Source organism: Amblyraja radiata, chromosome 6 (assembly GCF_010909765.2).
Source record: "Amblyraja radiata isolate CabotCenter1 chromosome 6, sAmbRad1.1.pri, whole genome shotgun sequence".
Lineage (NCBI taxonomy): Eukaryota > Metazoa > Chordata > Chondrichthyes > Rajiformes > Rajidae > Amblyraja > Amblyraja radiata.
Window position 1 is genome coordinate 39,577,465 of NC_045961.1, and position 27,040 is coordinate 39,604,504.

At 43.5% G+C, this 27,040-nt stretch overlaps 1 protein-coding gene across 3 annotated transcripts in view; it reads right to left on the reverse strand.

Annotated features, from left to right (window-relative positions):
* Positions 1-4,299: 4,299 nt before the first annotated feature.
* creg2 (cellular repressor of E1A stimulated genes 2) overlaps positions 4,300-27,040 on the reverse strand; it is a 33,345-nt gene continuing 10,604 nt past the window's right edge. The window contains exons 2-4 of one of the 3 annotated variants that reach the window (XM_033022579.1): positions 11,674-11,843; positions 6,482-6,595; positions 4,300-5,028 (exon numbers count right to left, since the gene is read on the reverse strand). In XM_033022579.1, the coding sequence (XP_032878470.1) occupies positions 4,878-5,028; positions 6,482-6,595; positions 11,674-11,843 (435 nt within the window). In that variant the 3' untranslated portion in view covers positions 4,300-4,877. Of the gene's footprint in view, positions 5,032-6,481; positions 6,596-11,673; positions 11,844-27,040 lie in introns of all 3 variants that reach the window. The other 2 variants (XM_033022578.1, XM_033022580.1) reach the window with 2 other exon arrangements.

The window sequence follows — 27,040 nt, forward strand, 5'->3', positions numbered from 1 at the left end:
GGAGAACGTACAAACTCCATACAGACAGCACCCATAGTAAGGATCGAGCCCGGGTCTCTGGAGCTGTAAGGCAACAACTCTACCACTGCGCCACCGTGCTGCCCAAAGGGGATGATCCTCTCTTTTACAGTTTGTTCGTTTTTTTATTATCTTCCCTCCCCCTCATTTCTTCTGGCATTTTATATGAAATTACTCGTTTTTTTTAAATTTTATTATTTTGAGCGGCATACATTTTGTGATCAAAAGGCTGGACATGACAGGGCCCGATGCTAATCTTATGAAATCCTGCTCTCTACACTCTTTGGGTGTTATTTTTGGATGTTATTTTAAATGTCCGAAAATGTTCCAACCATTTAAAAAAAATCTGTTCACAGGTGTTCAAATATCCTAATATTTCCTCCAGGTGCTACGGCTTCCTCCCATATCCCAAAGACATACGTGCAGGTTTGCAAGTTAATTGGCCTCTGTAAATAAAAAGCCCTGAATATGTGTGTAGGGAGCGGATGAGAAAGTGGGATGACAGAGAACTAGTGTATCAGGTAATCAACAGTTGCCATGGACTTGGTGGGCTGAAGGGCCCATTTCCATGCTGTGTCTCTAAACTAAACTAAACATTGCTCTGGTTGCATCCTTCAAAGGCTCGGCTTGTTTTCAACTACTGGCAATAGATCACTCTCAAAATGCGGCAGCACAATGGTGCAGCTGGTAGAACTGCTGCCTCACAGCACCAAGATACCGGATTAGATCGTGACCATGGGTGCTGTCCTGTCCTGCAGAGTGCTACAACAATTTTAATTTATATTTCAGAGTTTTGACACCTGCAATTTTTTTCTCCAATTGCAAACACCATTGTGATTCCAGAGAAATCATGGAAGAAATATTATTTTCTAGTCCCACTTTCCCACTTCGGAGAACTTCCCTTTTAACCTCTCCCTCCCTGAATAGTGGGGGGGGGTCACATATGTTTCTCCTCAATGTGCAGGAATCGTTCCACAGTCTATAGAAACTTGGGAAATGATAACCAGAGTGTCCACTAATTCTATTGACACCTCTTTAACAGCAACGGGATGTAAATCTTCAGGTACTTGAGACTTAAATGTTCTCAGGCTCAATAAGTTATTTCAAAGTATTTATGTAAAAAACAAATTCAATTGTAAATTAATTGACTTTGTCACTCTTGGTTCTCCAGTATTTCTTAGTTTTATGTGAATCTTTCATGGAGAGACACAAATTATTTGTAAAATGCCCTTGCTATTTCTTTATTCCCTATTTAAAATCCACCCACATCCAAAAGAGAGAAATTATGAAATTATAGTTAACTAATGATTTACAAATCCACTCAATATCTTTTTTTTTAAAATCAAGCCAATCCATACTCACTGGATTTCTATCTTCAGATTTCTGTAAAAAATATTCTTCTGTGATATTTCGCTGAGTATATGGTTTTTGTTTCCCAGTGAATGCAGTAAGGTAAGAATCAAGATGACAACGTTTTCATGATAATAGTCAGTGCTTTTATAAGAGTGGAAAAAATGCTTTTTGTTGTACGTTTTGCAACCTCAAGACATTCAGTTGATGGAGCAAGTTTAATGAATAGCTCCATATTCCAAAATAACAATTGTGCATTAATTAACTTACAGCCTGTAAGTAAAAATGATATTCCATTAATTCTTTGTCTTCTATACCAGTGAAAAAAATTCTGGTAGAATCCATTTCTTATTTATTTGAATTTAATATTTTTAAAGGCATTTTTATTCTGCTTTTCACATGGAATAATAATTAAGAAAAGAATGGAATAGAATAGATAGAGTGATTGCACAGAGACTTTTGCTTAAAGTAGGGGATAGGTTTAGGGTGAGTGGAAAGATTTAATACAAACCTGAGGGGCAACTTTTTCACTCGTTGGGTATATGGATGAAGTAGTCGAGACAGTGTTTATGACAGTATTTAAAATACACTTAGACAGATACATGGATAGGTTTAGAGGGATATGGGCCAAGGGCAAATGGGACTAGTTTAGATGGGGCATCTTGCTTGGCATGGATGTTGGGATGAAAGGCCTGTTTCCATGCTATATAATACCACAACTAGAATTTGTTCTTCTACCCACATTTCTGCACTAGGAAGCAATGGCCACTGGGCAAGAGGAATATTAAGTTTTACTCAACAGTGAATTCATAACTGATAAGGGTAATCTCTCTTTTTGTTATATACTTGGTTTAAAGCCAAGTGTATAATTAGTTACATGGTGTCCTTTTAAAGTATTTTGTCCTTGTTTCGCAACGGTACAGTAGTGCAATTCGGCTGAACACCCAGTATCAGAGATGCCGTGTTCTTGATAGAACATGAATTTGCAGATCACATTTTTACATGGAAACACTTGTTCCTTCTGCGGCCATTAACGGGTTGGTTTCTATAACAAGACTTTTCTCTGCCTGGGCTTATAATTGGATCTCCAGCAATGCCATTCAAAGGAACTGTACTAACATAAGGATGCATTGGACACCACTATCAATGTTCAGCAACAGAGCTTGCACTCTGGGAGTGTGCACTGAAAACTTTAGAGATCGTAAACAAAAGCAGATAGCTGTACGTTAGTTCCTTGCAGTTACATCAGTAAAACCAATTCTCCCATCCAGATAGTAGAAGCATTTACATCATCCCATTCTGTATAGGGAAGCTAATTTGAGAAATATATACATGAAGAATCATCATTTAGACTTTTAGAGATGCAGCGCGGAAACAGGCCCTTTGACCTACTGAGTCTGCGCCGACCATCGATTACAGCACTATTTTACACACAAGGGACAATTTAGAATTTTACTGAAGCCAATTAACCTACAAACCTGTATGTCTTTGGAATGTGGGAGGAAACCGAAGCACCTGGACAAAACCCACATGGTCACAGGGAGAATGTACAAACTCCTCACAGTCAGCACCCTTAGTCAAGATTGAACCCGGGTCTCTGGCACTGCAGCAACTCTATCAATGCGTTGCTCCTAAACAATTATACAAATATTGGTTTCCTATGTTCCTAGCTAAATACATCTGTAAATATCCCGAGTTATGTTCGCTATTAAACTGATTCCTAGTTCAATTATTTTCTACAGTGACAAATTGGCAACAACATAAATACTTCAGCTTTTTTATAACCACTCAGTTGTGTTAGTGTATAATAGTCTGTATGCAATTTGTTTTTATAAGCAACACCATCACATCTACACATTTTATATGTACTCAAAATTCATTTCTCACTGGGATGCACCTCAGCAATAATTTTTGGACCTTTCTGGATGATTCAAGTTGTATCTCCAAGGAAAGTGCTGTAAAATGGTATAAACAAATTTTCAGTATTAACTATATTAGCACGATATATAATATATAACCATCTGCCCTTTTATCACGCCTTTAATATAATTAAATAAAAACTTGGAAGGAATTTCACAGAGATATGAGGGAAATTGCCTGGCATTTAAAAACAAACTCGCAGTGGGAGAGACAGTCAAAGCAGATAAAAGACTGAGCTGTGGATTCATACACAAAAGAAACTTTGCAACATGTTCACAAAATTCCACTGATGAAAATGTCAATATTAATAATTAACTTGCATGGCTTAGTTGACTATTTGAAGATTACATGGAAAGGAAATTAGCTTTTTTCTACAATACTTTAACCATTTTTTAGGTTCAGAAAACTATTCATTACACATTACACATACCCAAGAAATCAAATTGTGCAAATTTTCCCTTTCAATTCTTTTTGGAGGAAAACCTATAAAACACATTAAGATACGCCTGCCAAATGTGAAGCATGCAGTTTTATTACAAATTATAATGAATACCACAGACAATTCAACAGCTCTAACTGAAAGAGAAGGGGAATCAAAAGTGGTGTGTACATTAAAAAAATGTTTGATGAAGGCTTCATGCATGACTCAGCAGTAGACTGAAACCACCGGAGGCCACTTCATCATTGAGGTGTCTGCTGGCACAAAAGGTTGTGATTCAACAAATACCAAGTTCATTACAGAACATTCTGTTGCCTGTACCTGTTCTGCACAGCATGGTTTTTTTCTTTATTGGTCAGGCAAAATGATTGCTGGGATCACATGGTTCATTTTATTACAGTATTGTGTCAAAATTTAAGATTGCACTTGAATCATATCAAATGAATCAAAAATTGCCACGATCAATTAATGTTCTACCCGGAAATTTTACATATTTTAAAGCAAGCAGTACAGTCAATATATATATATATATATATATATATATATATATATATATATATATATATATATATATATATATATATACAAAATAATTCAAACTACCACAATCTGTAATTAAATTCTGAAAGTTGCATGCTGCAGTGAGTTCATCTCAGGGTAGAAAAGCAAACTTGAAATCCTGCAGACTGAATTTTATCAAAATAATAAGCTTTTTCAAAGCTCGATCTTACACTCTATATTAACACAACACAGAATTGAGGTATAGTAACACATTTCTTGCAGCACAAGCTCACATACCAATGCGGTTACAAATGGCAGAAGCAAGAAATATTGGCAAGAAGAACAGGCAAAGCTGCCATATTACACCAGGTCTTAAGTCCTTCAAAGTCCCCAGAACAAACAGGACCATGGTGTCAGCTGCACCATCCGAGCTATACAGTCATTGCACTTTCACAAGGTCAATTAGGGATGGACAATCATTGCTGGCCTTGATATCAATAAATATTTTTGTTTTAATAAATTGCTCCTTCTCTATTGAACAGGTATGCCCAAAAGGGAATAAGAAGCTCTTCCAGCCCAAAGATACATAATGGGCATGCGCTAATACTGTTAACAATGTTTTATTCTCTTAGATATGCTCTTTTAGAACCTACACAATATTCATTGGGTTGACTTTGAAATAATCTTCGACCAAGATTACATCAACCGCCCCGAACCAGTTCTGGAGCCACACATGTCGAATATTCATTTTCATAAAGAGCCAATTGTGTTCTGGAGGCCACTTCTTCATCACTGGATGCCTGCTGGCACAAACAGATAAATGTTTCAACAGATACCAAGTTCATTACAGAACATTCTCTTGTCTGTACCTGCTCTGCAACAATTGTACTTTTATGAATAGTTCCACGTGCATAAAACATTTTTCATTTGTCTTGGCAGTTCTGCCAAGTGAATCCTCCTCAGAGGATGCATTGTTAATTTAGTTCACTATACATTCATGTTATTAATTGCAGTTATACTCCTAATCTGGCAGCATAACGGCCCATCGCCTGTAAGGACAAATTAAATAGAGAATAATGTGCATGAAGGAACTGCAGATGCTGGTTTATATCAAAGATAGACACAAAATGCTGGAGTAACTGCAGGTCGCAGCTTCTCTGGAGAAAAGGAATTGGGGACCTTTTGGGTCAGAAGAAGGGCTCCGACCTGAATGGTCACCCATTCCTTTCCCCCAGAGATGCAGCCTGTTCCGCCGAGTTACTCCAGCATTTTGACTATCTTCCATGAAAATACATATAGATTCTTCTTATTTCTGGATTACTTACTTATATCTCCACACAAAGTACCATCTCAGATTTGTGATTGGAAACAGCTGTGGGGTGGAGGAAGCCAAGTCAGAAAGGGGATGAAACACAGATAAGGAGCAGGATCCTGAGGATTTAGGATGTGCACACCAATCATCGATCACTCATTCACGCTGATTCTGTTATTCCACTTTCGCCTCCACTCCCTGCACACTGGGGGCAATTTACAGAAGCTAATTGACCTACAAACCCGCACGACTGGGATGTGGGTGGAAACTGGAGCTCCTGGAGGAAACCCACACAGTCTCAGAGAGAGTATGCTGGCCGTGGCACCAACAGTACCCGAGGCCAGGATCTAATCCGAGTCTCTGGCACTGTGAGACCGCAGCTCCACCTGCAGTGCCGCTGTGCCACCCAACTGCTGCTAGCCAAAACTTTCTTGTATATTTTGTTTATATTGAAAAGTGCGATTGGAAAATATTATTCTCATCAGTTGTGAATGGCCTATTCATTTAGCTGTCTATACCATTGAGAGCGAGGCAAGGAGATGACTCTGCACTGTTAAGAGGCCAATGCAACACGCTTTTACAGGGCTCCTAGGAAAACCAAATTTAAAAACTCTCTCTCAACTAAAAGATGAGACGTATAATTGTGAATAAGATCAGCTGTTAATATTCAACAAAGTCCTGCTGGACAATCAAAATTGGTTTACCCTCTGTTTAAAGAAAGTCAAGCCATTTATTTCTAAATAAATAAAAATAAACTCAGCTGGTATGAAATGTAAATGCATTAGAAGAATTTTTTGATAAAAAGCACATTGCAATCCGTTTTGCATTCTTTCTCGTAGTGCAGAATGTTTCTGAAACATTGACTGTTAATATGTGCAGATGCAAATGAAAGGCACTATTTTACAGATGGAATTATAGTCAGTCTGACAAAAACGACAAACCTTGAAAACATGACTTGCTTTGCAAATTCAATTTCATCAGAGGGCACAGTCACCATTTGACCTGTCAGAGTCAGCCTGCTGCATCTCGGATCCTCAGGGTTAATGAGATTTTGCCTGTGCACAGATAAGATATAGCAAGTGAATATACAACAAAAAATAACTCGCAGATTAACCAAGATAACACACTTGCGTTGGGACTAACTCATCTTGCCTCATGAGATTATCATGCAGAGTGCATTATAGATCAATAAACATTAGACTTTTGATTGTCTCTAAAGAAACATCAATTCTTGATGGGGAAAGCCAGCCTGACAGCAGTTGGATTTCCAGAATTTCTTCTATCAGCACTCAGATAATTCACAAACTATTTCCTGTCTATTTTAGATAATCTAGTCATTGTTTGTGTTGTAATCTAGTTATTTCATATACCACACAGCAAATTTAGAATTTATTTTGCAACTGTGAACTGGTTTTGAGCTGTTCTGCTGATTCCAGTTCATTGTCTCTGCTGGTTTCTTCCGGTTTCCTGCAACTATCATTCATCTTCCAGTGGAATGATTTGGACAAACATCACACACTGCTTCCCTCCGCCCATCAGTCTAAAGAAAGGTCCCGACTCAAAACATCACCTACCCATGTTCTCCAGAGATACAGCCTGACCCTCTGAGACCTAAACTTAATTTCTAGGTCCCTACCTGGTCGGTGTGGCAGCCTTTTCTCCGGGCTGCCCGTTGACCCGTCCTCGTGGCCTACCTGCGGGCTTGGAGCGCCGTTTCCTGGCGGGAACCGCCCAGCACCTCGGCCTCGGCGGCGGCACAGCATTGGAGCGCTATCGTGGAGCGGAGCGGAGCGGGCGATGCCTTGCCTGGGTCGCCGCGCTGGAGCTCTGGCGAGCTGGACCGCCGAGAGCAACAACTCCGGGCTGCGGGTCTGCGGAGCGGAGAGGCGGCGCCAACTTTTTCATCTGGAGCCTGGGAGCTCCAAACCGGCGCGGCCTTGTCGGCTTCGGCAGCCGCGGGCTCCAACCAAGAAGCGGCCGTTCCAGGTGGCCCAGCCGCCGAAAGGACTCTCCCGACGCCGGGGCAAGACCACCCGGTGAGAACGGCCAGGGACATCGGGCCTCCGTAGAGGCAATTGCGGTGGCCTCAATAGGCCTGACTTTGGGGTGATCATGGGGTGGGGACTGGACATTGTGCCTTCCTCCACAGTGCTATCCATTGTGGGGGGATGATTTTTTTTGTCTAATTGTAGTCCTGTAGGTCTGTGTCCAAGATGGCTGCCGTGAAGGGAGAGTGGACGCTGGCACGCTTTGGCTGCCGCTGCTCTCTCTTCACACTGTGTTTTTGATTTTCTGTTTCTGGATTGAATCCTGTTTTTAATTTGTGTCTCTGTGATGTCTTTATTACTAGTTATATTCCGATTATATGTTATTCCGATATACTATGTAAGGTGTCCTTGAGATGTTTGAAAGGCGCCCATTAAATAAAATTTATTATTATTATTATTCAAGTCCTTGTTTCTAAATCTCAGCACGATGCAGCTCAAACATTTTACTTTACTCCAGCTGCTCCTTAGCGCTCCTTAGCTTGCTCTCTCTCTCTCTCCCTCTCCCCCCCCTCCATAGGTGCTGCCTCACCCGCTGAGTTTCTCCAGCATTTTTGTCTACCTTTGATATTTCCAGCATCTGCAGTATTTTCTTAACAACGTTTGCAGTGTCAACTAAAAACAAAATCACTCATGGCCCTCCTTGTGTACCTCACTTAAATACCTCCTTCGTTTTGGCTGTATCATTTGTCGACACACTATTCGATTCCACCTGCAAATTACTTATCTGCCCTGAAACTGTTTATCCCAAATAATTTTCCAATTTCAAGTAATACGCCCTTATTCCCTTTTTTTCCTCATCATCCCATCCACCCACGTCACTCCCTTGCTTTATATTTCACCCCTCCCTTCCTCTCATTATCTGATATCCTTTTATTTTCACCTCTAGACTTTGTCACTTAATCCACCCGCTTGCCAATCAACCCCCCCCCCCTCTCTCCCCCCCCCCCACTGTTATCCACCTAACATTTGCCAGGCTTTGTCCCACCCCCACCGCTTTTTATCAAGCTTTCTTACCCTTACTACAATCAGTCCTAAAAGCAGTGTCTCGACCCAAAATGTCACCTATCCACTCTCCCGCCAGATGCTGCCTGACCTTCTGAGCTCCACCTCCTGTGCTTTGCTCAAGATTCCAGCATCTGCAGTCTCTTCTGTCTCCATCCCATTCAATGTTTTTGATGAGACCTCTTTAGCTAAACATCAAAGTCATCATCTCAGCCCCAAATACAAAACTTCCTCCCAATGATTTCAAATCCTTCCCCATTGACTTTGGTGTACTGGTCAAGCCTATCATTTAATTTTCAATCATCAAATACCATGTTTATCACAGCCATAATAACATTTGAAATGGAAGCAGGATTAGGCTATATGTCTCCTCATATCAGCTCTGCCATCCATTAAGGTCATGGATGATCTTTTAGCTAAATGCACTTTTCCTGTACAAACCCGGTATTACTTGATTCCCTTAACAACCAAGACATACTCAATGCTTGAGCCTCCATAGGTAGAGAATTGTAAAGATTCAGTCCTCTCTGTCCTCTCTTCATTCCTGAATGGCTTACCCTTATTTTGTGACTATGGCTCATTGCTCTGGAAACCCTGACCAGAGTAGGCATTGTAGAGATACAAGAGACTACTGATGCTAGAATCTAGAGCAAAAAAACAAACTGCTGGAGGAATTTAGCAGGCCGAGCAGCATCTGATGCAGCGTTTTGACGTGAAACTTTGACTACACTCTTGCCTCCACAGATGCTGTTTGACCTGCTGAGTCTCTCCAACTGCTTCACTTATGCAGGGGAAGCACTGTCCCTATGTTACGCAGTCAGGCCAAGTGAAAATGTTGCGTGTTTCACTCCAATTACCTTTAATTCTTCTCAACTTAAGAGGATATGCAAAAGGTATGGAAGTGTGAAAATGCACACCAGATCTGACCAGTTTCTTCCCAGTTGTTATCAGGCAACATAATCATTCTACCACAACCAGAGCGCAGTGCTGAACTACTATCTACCTCTTTGGTGGCCCTCAGACTATCCTTGATCAGACTCAGCTAGTTTTACCTTGCACTAAACATGTTTCCTTATCATGTATCTATACACTCTAAATGGATCGATTGTAAGGATGTATTGTCTTTCTGCTGACTGGTTAGCACGCAACAAAAGCTTTTCACTGTACCTCAATGAACTAAACTAAACTAAACTATATGCAGTTAATCTTCTTAATCTTTCCTCTTACGTCCTTTTTTCCTTCACAGAAATCAATCCAGTAAGTTCTTGTACTCCCTCCCACATGTCTATCTTCAGGCAGTGAGACACAATATTCCTGATGAGATCTCGCTGGGCATTTACATAATTTCAGCAAGATGGCTTTACTCCTGTACTCAGATTATGTTGCAAATAAACGGTCAATGTACAATTTTCATTCCTAACTACTTGCGGTACCTGCACATTCAAATCTGGGTATAAAGACACCCAGTTGCCTCTGACCTCCACCCACTTTCAATTTCTGACCATTTAAAAACTGCTCCGCCTTCTGATTTTTTTTTCTACCAAATTGGACGGCGTCACATTTTTCCGTGTAATGTTCCATCTGCCTCTCCTCACTTGCTCCACAGTGCAACATCTCGAATGTAGCTGTGTGTTTAAATACTTCTGTTTCATCAACTCTCTATCTCTGGACACTGCACTGACTGGAATCTTGTGATCCACCATTATGTGCTATTCATGTGCGGTGCTTTCAAATAGCATCTTTAGGATCTCCTCTCTTCCTGACCAACTTCGTCTCCCTGCCTAATTGAACTATGCAGTGACAGGGTATATATTAATATGTCAAGGGCTCTACCTTTTGCACTTGAGGTTGGTTTGATTGTATTCATATATACTAATATCTGATTCGACAGGATAGCACACAAAACATAAACCTAATCTATAAAAGGAAAGGTATTGTCACTGATATATTGCATTCATTAAATGTAAGATAGACTTTTTATTACAAATTATGACTATTCTCCCACTAAATTCTTATTAAATGACACAAAGAATAACACATCTTAAAAACATAGAAAATAGGTGCAGGTATAGGCCATTCGGACCTTCGAGCCAGCACCGCCATTCAATATGTTCAAGACTGATCATCCAAAATCAGTACCCCGTTCCATTTTTTCCCCCATATCCCTTGATTCCCTTAGTCCTAAGAGTTAAATCTAACTCTCTCTTGAAAACATCCCGTGAATTGGCCTCCACTGCCTTCTGTGGCAGAGAATTCCACAGATTCACAACTCTCTGGGTGAAAAGGTTTTTCCTCATCTCAGTCCGAAATGGCCTACCCCTTATTCTTAAACTGTGACCTGGTTCTGGACTACCCCAACATCGGGAACACTTTTCCTGCATCTACCCTGTCCAATCCTGTAAGAGTTTTATATGTTTCTATTCTATAAGATCCCCTGTCATCCTTCTAAATTCCAGCGAATACAAGCCCAGTCGACCCATTCTTTCATCGTACGTCAATCCCGCCATCCCGGGAATTAACCTGGTGAACCTATGCTGCACTCCCTCAAAATGTCCTTCCTCAAATTAGGAGATCAAAATTGCACACAATACTCCAGGTGCAGTCTCACCAGGGCCCTGTGCAACTGCAGTAGGACCTCCTTGCTCTTAAACTCAAATCCTCTCGCTGAACTCTGTTATTTAAAGTATGTGAGTAGCAATCACAGACAATGAACAGCATTACTACGTTGCTGGATAGATGGTAAGATTACTCTTAAAGGCTGATCAGACATCACCAAACCCCCCCCCCCCCCCCAAATCATTAAGTTGGTACATCCTTTCTTTAATAAATTGCTATATTTTACCTAGACTGCCATTAGCTTGAAAGAATTTGCCATTTCCCATGGTTGAGCACTGGTAAAAACCTCAGGTTCCCAGTGGAAACAAAGAGATTGTCAGGACAGATGAGTGGGAAATGGAACAAGGAGGGGGAAATTGTTGGTAAAAAGGGGTTGGGGGAGGGGAGGGGGGGGGGGGGGGGGGGGGGGGGGGAGGAGGAGGGAGAGAGAGAGGGGGAGGGGTCAACAGAGAAAGAGATGGACATACCTGCAGTAATTTGGCTCAGCTTCTGATAATGTTAAAGAAATGCCGGAATTAATCATGAGATCCTCAACAATTCTGTCTTGCCGACTGACATAAAAGAATGGAGCACCAGTACTGTTGTCTGGGGAGCCATCGCTGATCATGAAAATGTTTCCAAATGGCAGTCCTTTGATCTAGAAACAAGTTAAATTCATTCATGTTAAATCCATAGAAATTTTTCATTCTTACATTCTTTCATTCAACACCTCAGTAACTGCGGGACAGGCAGCCTCATTGGAGAGAAGGAATAGGTGACATTTCGGGTCAAGATCCTTCATCAGACGCAGGGGGAAGAAGGAAGCGAGAGGTATGGAATAGTAAGGTGTGAAAACAAGAGGTCAAAGGGGGCGAAGATCAAGGAAAATGTACAATAAATCATTGTTAACTAGGGGAAGCTGACAACGAGGCATACAAAGTAAAATTTAGTCAAGAGGACAGTCAAACTAGTCGGAGAACTAGGATGGGGGAAGGATGGAGAGAGAGAGGGATGGAGAGCAAGGGTTACGTGAAGTTAGAGAAGTCATTATTCATACCACTGGGTTGTAAGCTGCCCAAGCAATATATGAGGTGGTGTTCCTCCAATTTGCGTTGGGCCTGACTCTGCCAGTGGAGGAGGCCCAGGACAGAAAGGTCATTATGGAACGGGAAGGGGAGTTAATGTGTTTAGCAAGCGGGAGATCATGTAGTTCTAGGCAGACTAAATGGAGGTGTTCAGCAAAACTATGACCAAGCCTACACTTTTTCTCAGGTACACAAAAATGCTGGAGAAACTCAGCGGGTGCAGCAGCATCTATGGAGCGAAGGAAATAGGCGACGTTTCGGGCCGAAACCCTTCTTCAGACTGATGGGGGGTGGGGGGGGGGGAGAAGGAAGGAAAAAGGGAGGAGGAGGAGCTCGAGGACGGGGGGATGGGAGGAGACAGCTCGAGGGTTAAGGAAGGGGAGGAGACAGCAAGGGCTAGCAAAATTGGGAGAATTCAACGTTCATGCCATCCGGACGCAAGCAACCCAGGCGGAATATGAGGTGCTGTTCCTCCAATTTCCAGTGTTGCTCACTCTGGCAATGGAGGAGACCCAGGACAGAGAGGTCGGATTGGGAATGGGAGGGGGAGTTGAAGTGCTGAGCCACCGGGAGTTCAGATAGGTTATTGCGGACTGAGCGGAGGTGTTCGGCGAAACGATCGCCCAACCTCCGCTAGTCTCCCCGATGTAAATCAGCTGACATCTAGAGCAGCGGATGCAGTAGATGAGGTTGGAGAAGATACAGGTGAACCTTTGTCGCACCTGGAACGACTGCTTGGGTCCTTGAATGGAGTCGAGGGGGGAGGTGAAGAGACAGGTGTTGCATTTCTTGCGGTTGCAACGGAAAGTGCCCGGGGAGGGGGTGGTACGGGAGGGAAGGGAAGAATTGACAAGGGAGTTGCGGAGGGAGCGGTCTTTGCGGAAGGCAAACATAGGGGGAGATGGGAAGATGTGGCGAGTGGTGGGGTCACGTTGGAGGTGGCGGAAATGGCGGAGGATTATGTGTTGTATTTGCCGGCTGGTGGGGTGAAAGGTGAGGACTAGGGGGACTCTGCCCTTGTTGCGAGTGCGGGGATGGGGAGAGAGAGCAGTGTTGCGGGGTATGGATGAGACCCTGGTACGAGCCTCATCTATGGTGGCGGAGGGGAATCCCCGTTCCCTGAAGAACGAGGACATTTCCGATGCCCTGGTGTGGAACGTCTCATCCTGGGAACAGATGCGGCGTAGGCGGAGGAATTGGGAGTAGGGGATGGAGTCTTTACAGGGGGCAGGGTGGGAAGACGTGTAGTCCAGATAGCCATGTGAGCCAGTTGGTTTGTAGTGTATGTCGGTCAGAAGTCTGTCCCCTGCGATGGAGATGGTGAGGTCAAGGAATGGTAGGGAAGTGTCGGAAATGGTCCAGGTGTATTGGAGTGCCGGATGGAAGTTGGTGGTGAAGTGGATGAAGTCAGTCAGTTGTGTGTGGGTGCAGGAGGTGGCCCCAAAGCAGTCGTCAATGTAACGGAGGTAGAGGTCGGGGATGGGGCCCTGGTACGTATTGAACAAGGATTGTTCAACGTACCCGACAAAGAGGCAGGCGTAGCTGGAGTCCATGCGTGTGCCCATAGCTACGCCTTGTGTTTGGAGGAAATGGGAGGAGTCAAACGTAAAGTTGTTGAGGGTGAGGACCAACTCCGCTAGGCGGAGGAGAGTGTCAGTGGCTGGGTATAGGTTGCTCCTCTGGTCGAGGAAGAACCGGAGGGCTTTGAGGCCATCCTGGTGGGGGATGGAGGTGTAGAGTGACACTTTTTCTCTCCTACTTGTGAAGAGATGTGAAGAAGTGACATGTAAAGTAAGTTCCACAGGCTAAGCAAGAAAAGGTTGATGGTACAACCTGCAATGTTGGAGAAGGAGCCCTTTATGACAACTTCAGGCATTCTCACAACTGCTTTCTTCATAACACTATGGAATAATTTTAGTTTAATTTAGAGATACAGTGTGGAAACAGGCCCTTCGGCCCACCAAGTCTGTGCCAAATAGAGATCACCCCATACACTAATTCTATCCCACACACCAAGGGCAATTCTATCCCACACACCAAGGGCCTATTAGCCTACAAACCTGCGTGTTTTTATATTACACCAACTGCTTTTATTAATACACACAAAAACACTAAACTTCCTTGCACACTCCACATCAGCCTTGCCCCCCCATTTCCCTTTCATTTACTGCCATTAACAAGTTAAAATAGGAAACAAAATAACAAGCAGGGTAAGTGAGAAATCACTTAAAGCCAGCAAGGTGTGGAAACATATGGAGTGACATGAATTGAAAGGAATAGTCATTTCGCAGCAAAGAGCAGTACAGAACAGAATTTCTGACAATTATGTATTTCTTGCATTTAGCAAAAAAATACAGGCAGCCAATATCATCAAAGACACACATCACTATCATTTCACTCCTCTCATCAGAAAGAAGGTATAAGGCTGAAAACTAAAACCTCCAGGTTCAAGAACAGCTTCTTCCCAACAACAATCAGGCTCTTGATCACTACACAAAACTTTCATGGACTGTTTTTGGTTGCATTACAGACTTTCTTTATTAGGTTATTAATTTATTGTTTTTTTGTCTGATGTATCTATATTACTTGACCGCTTTTGGCTCGCTGTGCTGTGATTTCCAAGAGAATGCCGCCACCTACGGCCGTCATTTTTGGCCACCTCGCTCAGAGCCCCCCTCCGCCTTCCGGGACCGGAGGATTTTTCCAATCGATGATAAATCAGAGAGATATTAATGTTTTGCCATTCTCTCTGCTGCCCCTGCTGGTGGGAGGGGGGGGAGGGACGATAAAACCCGAAAGTGGTGTGCTTCACTCAGTCTCTGCAAGGTGGAGGAAGCCAGAGGGTTACGTCTCTCTGAGCAACACTGAATACATGTCTACTCAACTGTGAGTGCCCTTAATGTGGTTTGAAAATGAAAATATGGTTGGTTTGAAGTAAAAATGCACTGAAAATTGTTATTTGGGTGCTTTGGGTTGAAGTAAAAAGGCACTACTGCAAATGGTGGTTTGGGTGCTTTGGGGTGAAGTTAAAAGGCACTACTGTAAATGGTGGTTTGGGTGTTTTGGCTTGAAGTTAAAAGGCACTACTGCAAATGGTGGTTTGGGTGCTTTGGCTTGAAGTTAAAAGGCACTACTGCAAATGGTGGTTTGGGTGCTTTGGCTTGAAGCTAAAAGGCACTGCTGCAAATGGTGGGTTGGGTGCTTTGGGTAACTTCCTGTTTGCACCGCTTATTGATTTTAGATAAAACGCTACCACTTACGGCTATGATTTTTGGCCATCTTACTCAGTCCCCCTCTGCTCAGCAGGTGCAGAGGATTCTTCCCATCAATGAAAAATGAAAGTGTTATTAGTGTTTAAAAAAAGTTGAGAATCTCTCTCCTGTCAATCACGCCATGAAGACCACACCTTTTCTGGTGGGAGGGGGAGGGGTTATAAAACCCGGAAGTGTGGGTGTGGCTCAGTCTCTGCATGATGGGGGAGGGAGAGGCCACGACTCTGTCTGAGCTGTGAATCAACTGAACACACCGATTGTCTACTGAACTGTGAGTTTGGTGTTTTGTGTGGTTTTATGGTGGTTTCACCCTGCTTGAAATGGTATGAAACTGCATTTGAATGTGGTGGCGTTGCACCCTGCTTGAAGTGGTATGAAACTGCACTGAATTTGGTGGCCTTGCACCCTGCTGAAAGTGGTATGAAACTGCACTTGAATTTGGTGGCCTTGGATCCAGCTTGAAGTGGTATGAAACTGCACTTGAATTTGGTGGCCTTGCACCTGCTTGAAGTGGTTGGAAACTGCACTTGAATTTGGTGGCCTTGGACCCTGTTTGAAATGGTAGGAAAATGGATTTGAATTTGGTGGCCTGGCACCCTGCATGAAATGGAATTTCAAGGAATAGCCATGAGTCAACTGCCAGCCCACCAGTCCTGAGTGAGCTGCCAGCACATCAGGCTTGAGGGACTGAGCTGCCACCCCAAGAACCCATACCAGCGCTCCAGAAAGCCCCCCCCACTGGCCACCAATATTGGAATTGGTGGAGAGGTGGAATATTGCATTGGGGGACCAGCCCTCCCGTGTGAACATGGGACTCAACAGGTCCCACTTAGTCTAGTATTATTTATTTGTAGAATGATGACAGGCCTGTCATGCTGTTGCAGGTAAGGTTTGTGTCATTCCACTGTTGGTACATGACAATTAAACACACTTGACACATGTAGACGGTGAGAGCGGGAGCTCGCGGGTCCCTGGTGGGAGAACGCTTTTCGGAGCTCCCGCAACTGCAACTTCTCCCGCCCGAATTGCGGGGTTGAAAACGACCCGGAGCGGGACCTTACATCGCCCGGCGCGGCTTTAACGGCCGCGGGACTTGCCATCGCCCGCCGGGGGTTTTAACATCGGGAGAAGAATGGAAAACAGGGGAGAGACAATGACTTTGCCTTCCATCACAGTGAGGAGGAGATTCACTGTGATGAATGTTTGTGTAAATTGTGTTAATTGTGTGTCTTACTTTTTTTTCTTGTTTTATGACTGCAGAAATCAAATTTCGTTTGAACTTCATTTGAGGCTCAAATGACAATAAACGGTATTGTATTGTAGATAGTTTTATTACTTGAAATTGTGTGTGATGTATGTCTCCTCCTCATGCCATCTCCACCTTTGTAATTGTTTTGTTCTTTAGGAGTCTAATGCTGCTAAGAAGTCCTACATCGTGGCCATTACGGAGACATGGCTGCAAGGGGATCAGGACTGGGAGTTAAATATAGAGGGGTACTCGACAATTAGGAAAGATAGACAGGAAAGAAAGGGAGGAGGGGTGGCCCTTTTAATAAGGGAGGGAATAACGGCAATAGAGAGGAAGGATATTGCGTTGAAGGATCAGGATAGTGAAACAGCTTGGGTACAGATAGAGAATAATAAGGGGAAAAAAACACTAGTGGGTGTAATTTATAGACCTCCAAATAGCTGTGACGCTGTTAGTCAGAACATAAATCTGCAAATAGTTGACGCATGTAAAAAGGGAACTGCTGTAATCATGGGGGACTTCAATTTTCATATTAATTGGGCAAACCAAACTGGGCAGGGTAGACTAGAGGAAGAGTTTATAGAATGTATTAGAGACGGGTTCCTAGAACAGTATGTCACAGAACCGACAAGGGGGGAGGCAATCTTGGATCTGGTCCTGTGTAATGAAGCAGGATTAATTAAAAATGTCATAGTTAGGGACTCGTTGGGAACAAGTGACCACAATATGGTCGAATTCCATATTCAAATAGAAGGGGAGCAGGTTGAAACTCAGGCTAGGGTGCTTAGTCTAAATAAGGGGGATTATGAAGGTATGAGGACTGAGCTGATCAAAGTTGACTGGGATAGCAGACTCAAGAATAAGACGGTACATGAGCAGTGGTGTACGTTTAAGGGTATACTGTATAACCTTCAAGAAAAATTTATTCCTATGAAGAAAAAAAGGGGTAAGGGTAAGAACAGTCAGCCATGGCTCAGTAAAACTATAAAGGATAGTATTCGGCTGAAGGCAAGGGCATATAAGGTAGCCAGAGATAGTGGGAGGGTAGAGGATTGGGAAGCATTTAAAGGTCAGCAAAAAATAACTAAGAGATTAATTAAGACGGGGAAAATAGACTATGAAAGGAATTTAGCGAACAACATAAAAACTAATAGTAAGAGTTTTTATAGCTATATAAAAAGAAAAAGGGTGGCTAAGGTGAACGTTGGTCCATTGGAGGGTGAGACTGGAGAGTTGTTGGTGGGGAACATGGAAATGGCAAAGGCATTAAACGAGTATTTTGTATCAGTCTTCACCATAGAAGACACAAAAAATATTCCAACGCTGGATAAACAGGGGGCGGTAGGAATGGAGGAGCTAAATACTATTAAGATCACCAAGGAGGTGGTATTAGGGAAATTAATGAGACTGAAGGAGGATAAATCCCCTGGGCCTGATGGATTACATCCAAGGGTCTTGAGGGAGATAGCGGTGGGGATTGTGGATGCATTGGTGATAATTTTCCAAAACTCCCTGGAGGCAGGAACGGTCCCAGTGGATTGGAAAATGGCCAATGTAACACCTATATTTAAAAAAGGAAGTAAACAGAAGGCGGGTAACTATAGACCGGTTAGTCTAACATCGGTGGTGGGTAAAATGTTAGAGACAATTATTAAAGAAACACTAACGGGGCACTTGGATAAACATGACTTCATCGGACAGAACCAGCATGGTTTTGTGAAGGGGAAGTCCTGTTTAACGAATCTGCTCGAATTCTTTGAGGAAGTAACAACCCGGGTGGATAAAGGGGAACCGGTGGATGTGGTATACTTGGACTTCCAAAAGGCTTTTGACAAGGTGCCACATAAGAGACTATTGCTAAAAATAAAAAATTATGGGATTGGGGGTAATATATTAGCATGGGTAGAGGATTGGCTAACAAATAGGAAGCAGAGAGTGGGGATAAATGGTTCATACTCGGGATGGCAACCGGTAACTAGCGGGGTTCCGCAAGGGTCGGTGCTGGGACCCCAGTTGTTCACAATTTATATAAATGATTTGGAGGAGGGAACCAAGTGTAATATATCAAAATTTGCGGACGATACAAAAATGGGAGGAAAAGTAGGGGATGAGGAGGATAGGAAGAGTCTGCAAAAGGATATAGATAAGCTAGGTGAGTGGGCAACAACTTGGCAGATGAAATTTAATACTAATAAATGTGAAGTCATTCACTTTGGGAAAAAAAATGATAGGGCAAGTTATTTTCTAAATGAGGAGGAGCTGCGTTGTAATGCAACGCAAAGGGATCTAGGGGTATTAGTACATGAATCACTAAAAGTTAGTATGCAGGTGCAGCAAGCAATCAGGAAGGCCAATGGAGTTTTGGCCTTTATTGCTAGGGGGATTGAGTATAAAAACACGGAGGTCTTGCTGCAGCTGTACACAGTATTAGTGAGACCACATTTGGAATACTGTGTACAGTTCTGGGGTCCATACTTAAGAAAGGATGTACTAGCCCTGGAGGCAGTGCAGCGACGGCTTACAAGATTAATTCCTGCAATGAGGGGATTGACATATGAGGAAAGGTTAAGTAGGCTGGAACTCTACTCTTTGGAGTTTAGAAGAATGAGAGGCGATCTCATTGAAACATATAAGATCGTGAGGGGCCTTGATCGGGTGGATGCACCGAGGATGTTCCCAATGATCGGGGAAACTAGAACTAGGGGACATAGTTGCAGAATAAGGGGGGGCTCTTTTAAAACTGAGATGAGGAAGAACTTCTTCACCCAGAGGGTGGTTAATTTATGGAATTCACTGCCCCAGGGAGCAGTGGAAGCAGAAACTTTAAATATATTTAAGACTAAAATAGATGGTTTTTTAGCTGCCAAGGGGATAAGGGGCTACGGGGAGAGGGCAGGGATATGGACCTAGGTATGGTTAGTATAGTAAGACCTGAGTGATCTCCTGGACAAGTGTCGATCGCCTGGATTGGGGTCGGAGAGGAATTTCCCGGATTTTTTTCCCGAATTGGACCTGGGTTTTTATCCGGTTTTTTGCCTCCCCCAGGAGATCACGAGGTTCTTGGGGTGGAGAGGGGTGATAGCGGTATAAAGGGGAGGGTAGTGTCTTGTGTTCTGTGTCTTGTGTCTACTGTTTGTGGGTAAGTGTGTCTGTTTAGTGTTCAGCCATGAGCGAATGGCGGTGCGGGCTCGACGGACCTGGTGGTCTACTCTCGCACCTACTTTCTATGTTTCTATGTTTACAGAATACAGCTGAGGAGGTAGAAACACAAAATGCTGGAAACTCTCAGCTGGCTAGGCAGCGGCTGGAGAAAGTGAAACAGAATCACGTTTCAGGTTCAAGAGTGAGCAAGACAGCACCGCGGAGAAATCACAGTTCTATACTTCATCTGGATTAGGAAGTGAAGTTGTATGGTTTGCATGTCCCACATAAGCCATGCTAAGTAGTTTTACTACCATGACTAAAAGTACAGAGGCATCTTGCATCAGCTTGTATCCTGTTATCTCACATGGCAACGTTATTTTGCAATGACACATGGAGAGTCAGTCAGTTCCAGGAACATAGATCAGTGCGGAACAGGAACAGGTCCTTGGGCCCACAATGTTGGCCAAACTCTCACAATAACCACTTGTGTCCGCGCTCCAGCTCGTGTGTAAGTTTAAATGGCTGTCATTTAGATTGTGGGCCTCAATCTATTTTCTACCTAGGACAGGCAAATGTTGACCCACAGCTTAATGGTGAGGCGCATGGATACAAGGGGTGATACAGACTCTTTGCATGAGTGAAGGTGTTGAGTTTCAGGGCAGGAATCTGTGCCAGAGAGGATGGGATGTATATTGTCAAAACTCACTCACTCACCACCAAAAACTATAAAGTGACCGGAAAGCCAGCCAGGTTAAACAATCCTAGCAAAAGTACACAACTCTGCAGCCTGCACCAATCAGCCTCCACTGCACACCATCCAACCTGACATTCTCAGTCTGTTTAGTTTGGAGATACAGCGTGGAAACAGACCCTTCGGCCCACTGGGTCCATGCCGACCAGCAATCCCCGTACACTAGTTCTATCTTACACCCTTGGGCCAATTTACAGAAGCCAATTAATCCACAGACAAGTACGTCCTTGGAATGTGAGAGGAATACGGAGCATCCGGAAGAAACCCACGTAGTCAGAGAGAGAACATGCAACCTCCGTACAGGCAGCACCCACAGTCAGGATCGAACCTGGGTCTCGGGCGCTGTAAGGCAGTGACTCTACCTCTGTGCCAGTGAAGCTCTTCTCCTGAAACTTCAAGGAAACAGAGGCTCTATCTATTAATCATGTGACGTAGTTAGTGCTTCCTGCAACTTCCAATCCATTGGCCCTCACCCCACAACCTCTGTGCATTTCCCTGCTGCGTGGCATGGGAACAGAGAAGTGAGTGGGAGAACAAGATACAAATAAAAATATTTTTAAAAAGCAGCTTCACTGATTCGTATGTAGACTGAATTGAGGATGTAAAAAATATTTGAATAATGTGATTTGAAGGCAAAAATCTGACTTGGGTGTAATGTTCCCCAAATAAATGTTACTACAAGTAGTGTAGTAACTCAGCGTGCCAGGCAGCACGCCTAGAGAACATGGATAAGTGATGTTTCAGGTTTGTATTTGAAGGATTCCGACCCAAAACATCACCTATTCATGTGCTCCAGGGATGCTGCCTGACCCACTGAGCTACTCCAGCACTTTGTTTCCACATTCCTGATCGCTGGTGTTGCAGACCCTAAGCCCAGCTCTGGTCACACAGCCAGACCCTAGCCTCAGCCGTGCTCTGGACCCATTGACCCTAAAAACACATGCAGCTTGCATTCTGGAGCCCTGCCTCACATTTTGGATATGATTGAACAAGTTGCAGGATCACAACAAAAAAAAAATCAGAAAAATCCTGCTTTTGCCATCTTGCCTCACACGTGTCAAACCATAGTCAAATATTATTCTTGGGCATTGTGACATAATGCAGTTCTGCTGCATAATACCATATATACCTCAATGTGTTCCTACTGTATTTTATACTGCTGGCAGACTCAGCATAAGCTTTGCAGAAAACTTGGGCCATAATCAAGGTTTTAAAACCAAATTTAAATTTCATCTCTGAACAGGTTGGAAAAGGGCAGGAGTCAGGGTTTACTTTCCTGTGCCCATAACAAGAGCTTTGGGTGGTCAAGGATTGAGCAGCTGGATGCAGCATATGGCACAATCCAGACTCAAGCTGCATAAAGCACCTTGAATAAAATAACTAATCGGGAGCATCAGTGCTGATATCAACAAATGCAAATATTACAGAAAGGATTATAAATGTCAGCAGCTAATGATGACAAACACGAGGTATTTATGCAGGTTTTTGTGATGGTTTTGATTTATTTGTTTGCTTCTCAATTAAAATTCAGCTACACGTAATTTGTGTTGACTGGCGGTTGGAGGCCAATTAGCAACATGTCGTTTTTGTTAATTTGGATTCTAGATTTTTATGGAATTATACAGCCGGGCATGGTGCAGTTTGGCAGGTTGAACAATAAAACACCAATATTCCAGAATCTGATGGTTTGGAATTTTTTTGTGATCCTGCAACTTGTTCAATCACATTCAAAATGTGAGGCAGGGCTCCGCAAGCTGCGTGTGTGTTTAGGGTCAATGGGTCCAGAGCACAGCTGAGGCTAGGGTCTGGCTATGTGGCCAGAGATGGGGTTAGGGTCTGCAACACCAGCGATCAGGAATGTGGAAACAAAGTGCTGGAGTAACTCAGTGGGTCAGGCAGCATCCCTGGAGCACATGGATAGGAGATGGTTTGGGTCGGGATTCTTCAAACACAAACCTGAAGCGTCACCTATCCATGTTCTCTAGGCGTGCTGCCTGGCACGCTGAGTTACTCCACTACTTGTGTCCATTTAAAAAAAACCCAGCATCTGCAGTTCCTTGTTTCGACCATTAGAAATGTGGATAGGCTTGTGGCTGGAGCCAAGGTCTGCAGGCTTTCGGTGATGTAACATTTGGAAACACTAAATGTGGTGCATCTGATTCTAGAACTAGCTATTTTCTTAACCATGCTCTGCAGACATCGCCGTTATTAAGACAGCCTCACACAACAAATGACAGATCATGAATACCTGGCCCAAACAACATTATGGCAAATTATGGGAATGCAGGTTCCTTTGACAATATTGGACCCATCAAATGCATGGATACACGAACAAAATGTGATGAGTAGTTCACCTACTGACCCATCAAAGCATCTTCATTGGTTCAAGTCTGAGTCATGGGTAACTGCCCACTTCTCTGGAATGGTATGGCTAATAATAGTACCTTAGAACTTCAGTATCAGCCAGGTCTTTTCTCAGCCATCATACTTGATATTCACTGTGCCCGCCATCATTGCAGCATGCATAATCTACAGTCATCACCTGTACACTAGTTCTATCCTATGCACTAGGGACATTTTACAGAAGCTAAGTAACCTACAAACCTGTACACAGCACCTGGAGAAAACCCACGCGGTCACAGGGAGAACGTACAAATTCCATACAGACAGCACCTGTTGTCAGGATCGAACCCAGGTCTCTGGTGCTGTAGGGCAGCAACTCTACTGCTGTGCCACTGTAACTCCTCCATACTCCGCCAATGAGCATAAGGGGACAATGCCATGGGAATACCATTACCTGCAAGTCTCCCCCTTGGACAGATCAACCCGAATTATCCTTTTATCACTGCGCGAGTAATACACTGGAATTCCTTACTAACACCACCTTCACCAGAGATCCTCTGGTCCTCTACGTTCACCTCATTTACTGCATTGCAGTTTTCCAGATATGGCCCCCTTTACAAGATCTTGGCCACTGTTTCGCCAAAAACCTGCACTCGATGCGCCAAGGCCTACTATATCTCCCAGTTGCTAATCATTTTAACACCGCTTCCTATTCCCATACTGATCTTCCTGTTCTGGGCCTCCTACATTGCCAGAGTGAGCCCACACACAAACTGGAGGACCAGCGTATGTTCCACTTCTCCCCTCCCTCTTCTCTTCCCTGTGCCCCACCTGGACATACACCCATTTCTCTTCCTCCCACTCTGGCTTCAAAATTCGCACTTCTGTCCTTATCTCACACCTTTTGTCTTTTCATCTCTGGCCTTTGTCCAACCATCTCAAAACTCCCCTCACCTGCTTCCAAGTATCATTCGCCAGACTTTGTCCTGCTCTTCCTCTCTTCCAGCTTTCTCCCTCCACCCCAAGACCACAATCAGTCTGAAGAAGACCAGAAACGTCACCTACTCATGTTCTGCAGAGATGCTGCCCGACCCATTGGGTTACTTCAGAACTTTGCCTTTTTTGTAAACCAGCATCTGCAGCTTCATGTTTAACATCATCACAAGGACTGTGGCCAGTCAAAGGGATTAAATGGCTCTTTCTAAAGAGTACCAACGATAGCTCTAAATGCATTCATACTCAGGACAACAGATTGCAAACTATCTAAAGCTTTTAAAGTGAGGGTTAGGCTACATAGTGTCCACGGAAGGTAGTAAAAGAAGGCACTATATAAACAGTAGCCTAGATTTTAATTCCATGTGTCGGCACCTCCCATCTGATGAACCAAACAAGGTTAAGATTATAGGTGCACAAAAATGCTGGAGAAACTCAGCGGGTGCAGCAGCATCTATGGAGCGAAGGAAATAGGCAACGTTTCGGGCCGAAAAAAAATTATGGTCATCCAGGGCTATTTTTGTTTGGAGGTTTCAAGAGGCATATGAAGAGGCAACTGAGAGCTTCATATATATTTGAAAAAAATAACAAACAGCTGGAGGAACACAATGGTTGGAGCGACATCTATGGAGGCAAAGGGATAGTCGACGTTTTGAGTTGTAACCCTGCATCACGACCCACCTGAAACATTAATTATCCCTTGTGTAAGAAGGAACTGTAGATGCTAGTTTAAACCGAAGATAGACAACAAAAAGCTGGAGTATCTCAGCGGGGCAGGCAGCATCTCTGGCGAGAAAGAATGGGTTATTTTTCGGGTCGAAACCCTTGTTCAGACATCCCTTTATCTCCACAGATGCTGCTCGACCAGCTGAGCTCTTTCAACAATTTGTTTCTTTCACTCCAGATTCCATCAATGTCACTCTTAAGGTATTGGAAAAATTGGGGCTCAATGGTATCATCCGACCACAACCGAGGGAGATGTCGGCAACCTTCTCGTTGTCTCTCCTGTTAATCCAGTTAGTCTTCTCTTGTGGAGTACTTTGTGGAGACAGATGCCGATAACACAAAACCAAACCAAGGATAGGACAAAGACTGAGTGTCGCAGCCCTGAGCCAAGCTTCGCGCTCTTTTCAGAGCGGGCAGCAGTTGCCGTCAAAGGCAAGGATGCTGGGATACTACAGTTGAACGTCAAAGGTCTCACCAGTGCTATGATATCCATCATTGAGCAACTCCGCCAGAGCCCAGCCTGTGAATGCGGAGCAGAACAACAGACAGCCAACCATGTCATCTCTGGGTGCCCGCTCTACCACCCACCAAATGGAGCTCAGGGCCTGGCAGATATTGACGTAGAGACAACAACCTGGATGCTCAACACCCGGCTTGAGATCTAACTATTCCTTTGGTTTATGTTTCATTCGCAAGAAACAGACCACAACCAAGGCAACTGTTATGGATGGGAACTAAAACCAAATAATACAGGGTGGCAGGGTGTCACAGTGGTAGAGTTGCTGCCTTACAATGCTTACAGCGCCAGAGGTCCGACTATGGGTGCTGTCTGTACATAGTTTGTACATTCTCCACGTGACCACGTGGGTTTTCGCCGAGATCTTCGGTTTCCTCCCACACTCCAAAGACGTACAGATTTGTAGTTTAATTGGCTTGGGTTTGTATACTTGGTATAAGTGTAAATGGTCCCTAGTATGTGTGTGTAGGCTTGTGTTGATGTGCGGGGATCACTAGTCGGTGCGGACACGGTGGGCTGAAGGGCCTGTTTCTGCGCTGTATCTCTAAACTAAAAATTAACCATTTCACCTTTTTTTAAAAATTATGTTTGTGGGCTTGTAGAGGCAGGAGTAGCTGAGCCCTTCCTCCTCTGGGCTTCCCTTCCTCTCCTGGAATGACCATCAATCTCTCCTTATTACATCTCATGCTAGAAAACATTTCATTGAAATAAAGTATGGACAGATCTGTAGAGACAGTACCAAAACAATGTATAAACAGGTCAGGCCCAGTGAAATTCGAACCCACAGTAGGAAAACAAGGAATGCATCTGCAATTTACAGACGAGAGCAAAGAAAACAGCACTGGACCAGACAGTCCACAGGATATGAAGGTAATCAGAAAAAAAGTGGGAATAAATTCTGAATCTGAAAACAGGTCAACCAATTTTGAATGAGAAGGGAACTCCATGGGGATTCATCCTATTTTCTCAGATATTGAATCTGTTATAGGTAAAATTTAGCAACTCAGATTTAGTCATCAGACAGCTTTTCTTAATGTGACCTTTGAAAGCATTTTGTATTACATTACTGTGCTAGCATGTTGTGCATTGTGATTTTGTGCAAAAGGGCATCATTTTGTTTAACAGAATGACACATTTCCCACAAGCGTGGTTAATTATAGTGTTTCTTCCTAAATGTGGACACATGTATTATTCAAGGCTCTGACTAAATGTTCAGACTTAGAATACTCTTGGTACTGTCAAGTATTTTGACACCTCCATCACATAATAAAAGAAAATGTAAGTAAAAAAGATAGCACCGTTAATGCATTACATTTGAGGACAAGAATCAATTGTACGATACAAGTAGTCAAGGTTTTTCAACTATTCGGTTAACCTGCCAACAATCATTGGAAACAATAGCTTCCTGTTGACATGCTATTTATAGTACCTAGTTTTCAAAGGGGATGTTGGCCAGCTGTCTGTGACATAGGATGAAAGATAATATCCTAAATAACAAATTTCAATATTTCACAAAGAAGTACATAAAACACAAATTTTTAACAAAGGATTGTGTCCCTCTGCACATGGACGCCAGATTATTGTCTTTAAGGCGATGTTCAAACAATGCCGCTGCCCACTGTTACCCTAAACATATTCCACACCACTCAAGGTCATAATAAAAGAAATAGCAACCAGGCTTGAACAAACGCCGAACCATGAATTCAAATATGACTGAACTATACAAGTTCTCAGGTATGGCATGTACCCGCCCTGTGTTTGCCAAGAACACGCCA